Source organism: Rhea pennata, chromosome 10 (genome assembly GCF_028389875.1).
Source record: "Rhea pennata isolate bPtePen1 chromosome 10, bPtePen1.pri, whole genome shotgun sequence".
Lineage (NCBI taxonomy): Eukaryota > Metazoa > Chordata > Aves > Rheiformes > Rheidae > Rhea > Rhea pennata.
The window spans coordinates 13,562,142-13,567,787 of NC_084672.1; the positions used below are offsets into that span (position 1 = coordinate 13,562,142).

General features: G+C 37.3%; 1 protein-coding gene across 4 annotated transcripts in view; it reads left to right on the forward strand.

Annotated features, from left to right (window-relative positions):
* Positions 1-4,504, forward strand: part of DMXL2 (Dmx like 2) — a 58,024-nt gene extending 53,520 nt beyond the window's left edge. For all 4 annotated transcript variants that reach the window (XM_062584171.1, XM_062584174.1, XM_062584172.1 and 1 more), the window contains 3 exons: positions 538-590; positions 1,760-1,977; positions 3,073-4,504. In XM_062584171.1, the coding sequence (XP_062440155.1) occupies positions 538-590; positions 1,760-1,977; positions 3,073-3,282 (481 nt within the window). In that variant the 3' untranslated portion in view covers positions 3,283-4,504. The remainder of the gene's footprint in view (positions 1-537; positions 591-1,759; positions 1,978-3,072) is intronic.
* The last annotated feature ends 1,142 nt before the right edge of the window (positions 4,505-5,646 follow it).

Below are 5,646 nucleotides of genomic sequence, written 5' to 3' on the forward strand. Positions count from 1 at the left end.
TCCATCTTGTGCCTTGGAGCACGGCTGATGTTTTAAAGCTGAGCATTGTATGCTTTGTTACAGCTTGGATGCCAGATTACTTCTTCAAGCATCATTCCTTCAGTCACTTCCTTCCCAACTCTTATCTTTTGTGAAGGGCAGTCAACCACTATTTTCAAGATGTATCCCAAATGCAACCAAATTGTGACATACTATTGTTGCTATGAGGAGAAATACATTTAGTAAAGGCAAGATAATAATTCTTCTCTGAGAAGATCAATTTGTATATTTAATCTGTCTTTCTTGGTACGCCCTAAGAGTAGTACACATCTTAAAGGCAGAAAGGTATAGTCTGCCCTGGAAAGCACAAAAGCGCTTAGGAAGAATTAAGTTCCTAATTGCTTGCATCTCCTCTCTATCAACTGTTCAGAGTCAAGGGCTTCCTGTTCAGTTCTACCTTCTAGGCTTTGACATAAAACTCAAGGAGCTTCTGAGTCATGTCACCCTATGAATCACTTAGCAACAGGCCACAATGACAAACTTTTGTTTTTCCCTCAGAAATGTGTGCCTCTGGGACACTTTGGTTTCATCTGGCAACAGTCTTATACATGGTAAGTCCTGCAGTGAAAATAAAACCTCTACTTATTGACTAGAGAAACATAGGATACATACGCGTTTGGGGCAAGGGGAGAAGTTTGTGTTGGGGAATCAGTGTAAACGTTTGTGTTGCAAGCTAAATCTTGGACCAGGACTGGTATAGTCTCCAGCATGATGATAATCTGCTGCCTGTAAATAAGTATAAAGAAAGGAGGTCATACACAAATCTGTTTTTGTGACACTTTATAAAAAGTCTTAAATATTTGAATACATTTAAATGTATTAAAATGCATGAATTAAAAAGGCTGATGAAGGCTACATTATTAAAGTCTGTGTGCATATATGCTTTTACTTAAGCTGGCATTTAGTTAATACATCCAGTACTCTGCTGAAGCAGAGGGGAAAGGACAACTGCAGGTAGTAGTAGAAGCAACTAAGAAAATACTGTCCTTGTCTTTCAGCACTTTGACCAGATTCCCAAAAAATGTTTGTACCTATTTTACCAAGTTTAATAAACATAAGTGATGTAAAAATATAAAGCAAAATTTTATCATCTTGTGCTATGAAATAAAGTAAATAAATAAATAACCAACTATCCTAGATTTTTAGAAGAGCAAATTCAACTGTCATACACAGCCACAAATAATTACAATGCTTGAGTAAACATAGCAATTACCTGTGTGAAGAGTAGGTGCGTTCTTGGATTCACATTTTGAAACTAGTTACCAGACTCTGCAGAAGTTCAGCCTCACTTTAAAGAAATTGAGTCAGGGCTCCTATAGAAAAGAGATAAAACATATCTATGAGGTAATTAGTATTTACCTTAAAGTTTGACTTCAGCTATGGTACTTCTTCAACTAAGGAATTTAATGTAACTTAACATACATAGTGAATTTTATATCTGCTGTTTTTAAAATTAACTCACACTTGTGTTCATATTTTAAATTAAATGAAATTAGATTGTGTATCATGCTTTCTTGTGCTTAGTAGATTAGATTTATATAGATCTTACAAGAGCAAAGAACTGTCAGCTGATGTGACATTACCCACATGCAAGGAGCGCATCTATCAAGTCAGGAAACATACAGATAGCGATTTATAAAAGAAAGAAACGCATTTTAGGATTGAAAGCTACTTACCAGTTTCAAATCTGTTAAATTCTGACATACTACTTCTCCTTCAGCCTTCACTTGTCATGATCACGGTGCCACAGTACTTCAGTATGCACCTAAACATCAACTGCTGATTTCTGGAGGCAGGAAGGGGTACATTTGCATCTTTGACATCAGACAGAGACAAATCCTCCATACCTTCCAAGCGCACGAATCGGCTGTTAAAGCCCTTGCACTGGACCCTTCTGAGGATTATTTTGTTACAGGCTCAGCAGAAGGTAACATGAAGGTAAGGTATCAGAGTAGCTGAATTGTAATAGAGTATTTAGCTAAAGTAGTGATATTTTGATCAACATGCTGTAAATAGATGAGTGCATAACAAAACAGATAATTACAATATTCAGGATGCTTGCTATAAATAAGTTTATGATGTAAAACTTTAACAACTAATAGCCTTTTAACACAAGTAGCTTTTGATCTCAGTTAATGGCAATTAGAATGTCTCTGAACTTTTTTATTGTGTGACTGAATTTTAAATGGATAAAGCACAGTGCACACTCCTGAAATTTCTAGCTGCTATTTTCTTCTCTTAAAAATGTTCTGTTTTTGCCTTTGGATATCTCTCTCTGTAATACAGAGGGTGCTCAGTAACATTAACATTGTGGTAAGTTTGTGTAACAGCAAAATCTGTACCCCCCTCCCTCCCCCCCAATGCTGTTGTAGCCCCAAACAGGTACTGAGATGTCATACTAGTAGGACATCAAAAAAATAAAAATAGGGTCTTAAAGGGCTTATTTCCAGAATACTAACAGAAGGAAACGTAAGGAGGGAGAGAGAGAGAGTACCTGGTTTCTCTGCCTATGGGGGGACTGTGTACTGCTGATAGGTGTCTTCTGTGCCTCTGCATGCTTTGTGGCCTGATCTTGATGAGGGCTCCTGCAAGTTGGGATGTAGCAGCCACCTGTGACAGCTGGACTGCCTGCTCTGCATGTGTGTTATTTATACAGCAGACTCTGCAGCGCTCCTTAGCAGAGAAGTATTTCCATCTGCTTGAAGCTGACACTGATATCTTAGATAAAATGGATCCCCTCCATTTCCACACCCTTCAGGAGGAGGAAGCTGGGGGCACTGCTGACAGGACATCAGAGGGCAGCTTTGCCCCACTTAGTAACCAGCTGTTCTCCACTAAAGCAGCCCTATGATGTTCTTCCTTATGCTTTAGTGAAAGCCTCTCAAGACTCTTGAACTTGTAATTAGGGATGGCAACAAAAGATGTTTGCTGAATGGAGCAGGAAGCTTAGAGCAGGAAGGGAGCATTAGGGGAAAAAATACAAATCCTAATTTTCATCTCCTTTTTGCCTAACTTGCTGTTTTTTTGATACAGGTGTGGAGACTGACAGGCTATAGTTTAATGCATTCATTCAAAAATGAACATGCTAAGCAGTCCATATTCAGAAATATTGGTGCTGGTGTCACCCAGATTGAAACTGTACAAGGCAATCGTATCTTCTCCTGTGGAGCAGATGGCACACTGAAAATGAGAGTTCTTCCCAATGCTTTCAACATTCCTTCAGGCATTTTTGACATTCTGTAAGATTTATGTGAGCTAATACTGTTTTTATATACTGTCCATTTAAGTAGCTAAAATGCATTGATACTCACTGAGGAAAGGACCTATTCTGTTTGCTTTCAAAGCAGTTACATCAGCATTAAATATTATGGGAAACACGGGAAAAAGAGACTTAAAACAGGTAATTTTGAGTATGCTTATAAGAATCTGTGAGGTTGAAATGCATAAGTGTGTTGTAAAAGCAAAGAATAAAACCCAGTACAGTTGTTCATAGATGGGGTTATTGCTCAGTAGCCTGGAAACCTCATTTAGTGAAGATCTGACAACTGTGGCTGTACAAGACAGTAAGCATTTCTGATGCAATTAGATTATTTTTCTTCCAGTTTTTCCCACTAATTGAAGCATGTCTACAACTTCACATTGTAAAATAGTTTAGTTTTAATTAAGGGTACTTAGTGTATATGATTTTTTGCAAGAAAGTGTAATGGATGCAAATGCCGTGGAACAATGTGCAATCAAGAACGTACTGTGAGATGTGTATCACTTTATGCTGAGACTTTTTCCCAGTTAGTATTAATATACAGTTGATACTGTAACTTGCACATGAACACATTTTAAATGCAATGTTTTTTAATTTGCACACGATTATCCTTTCTTTCTGACAGCTATGTTTTATATCGGAGACCTGCCTTTACTTTAGGAATGTACTGTGAGCATTAAATGTTTGTAGTGAAAACTTCCACGTTTCTAAATCAGCTTTTAGTTTTGAAACTCATTTGTCCAGATTACTTCATTAAATGAAGCTATTAAGAGAATACCAATAGAACATACAATGCCACCTTTCAGATGAATGTCAGGCTTTATGTGGCCAGCTAGTAAATAGTTGATAAAACTGGTAATCTAAATTATTACCACAGCATATTGTATAAACTATGCAGAGTTCAATATTGTTTGCTTGTAATATAATAGCTACTGTTGTCAGATGTATTTTCCTCTGTTGTAAACAAAAACCAAGTTCTTAAGGCACTGGAACAGATGTCTGTGTATTTAAATGTTAGCAAATTGTCTTACTTATTCAATGAAAATTTTGATGTCTGTGCTGTATTGTAAAATATAATAGGATGAAAAAAGCACCTTTCTCCAAAGGCAACTTTAATTGCAGGTTATCAAGTACGAAAAGAAAGAAAAGCAAATGTCACTGGTTAATTTTACCTTTGTAAGTTAAATAAATAACTTTTATTTCATGGACCAGTCTATTCCAGAACTGTTTCTCTTGCATTTAAATAAATTATTTGAACCTCCAGTATGTTGACTGGATAGTGCCTGATCTAGCTTTTTGCTTGTTATTTTCAGCCATCCTATAAAAGTATAAGGTTAACAAAATGAAGTTCATCTCCTCCAACACAGGCAGCCGCAAGGAATACTTGTCTTGCGCACAAACCCTGTCCCCATGTTTATGTCACTGAGAGAGAACAGTCAGAATTTGCTTGCCTAGGTTGGTCTGACAGCTGGTCATTGTTGACCCGTTCACAAATTTAACATGGATTTGGCTTTGTTATTTGCTTGTTAAATAGGAAACGTCACATCTGACTTGGACTGTACTTACCAGATTAAAATGTACTGCAGTATTAATGAAGTAGACTTTTAGACAAATAAAGTAATATACACCCTTAAGTCTGGACTTTGAAGTCTTGCACTCTCTTCTTTATAGGTATTTAGAATTCTTGGTATATGATTTTTGGACATACATACATATTAATTCAAATTATTAATTGTGCTTTTTGTATCTCCTTCTGTATCTATTTCCTTAGCATGCAGGGCCGGAATCGTGGCCTTAATCAGACCAGCAAGCATGCCAAGAAGAGAGAGTGCAGCCTAAATCCAACTTAAACATCATAGAATGGTAAGGTTGGAAGGGACCCCAGGAGATCATCTAGTCCAACCCTCAATGTAGCCCATACAGGTATTGAATCCATGACCTTAGCATTAGCAGCACCATGCTCTAACCAACTGAGCCAAACCTGCCCCTGATCATGCACTGAAGCTTAGCTCCAGTAGAGGTATTTTTCCAGCGTATTTGCTAGAGAAGGTTCTGTAGGCATATGTGTTCCCAAGTTCACTAATTCCTTTCACGGTGTGTAGATGTTAAAGAGGTATTAAACAGCTCAGTGCAGTCCAGGCTTAAGTGATGATACCTTATGCCTAACAGTATTTGGATGAGCTCCATGGTCTGTCTTTACGCCCTCAGAAGCTACCTAAATTTCTAAGCGTCCTCTGGCTATTGGTAATTTTGAATTTAGACATACAAGCAGCAATGTGAACTTTAGAAACCTGAAATACTGAAACAAAATTTAAAATCAAAAGGTTCCTATCATTTTTACCTATAGC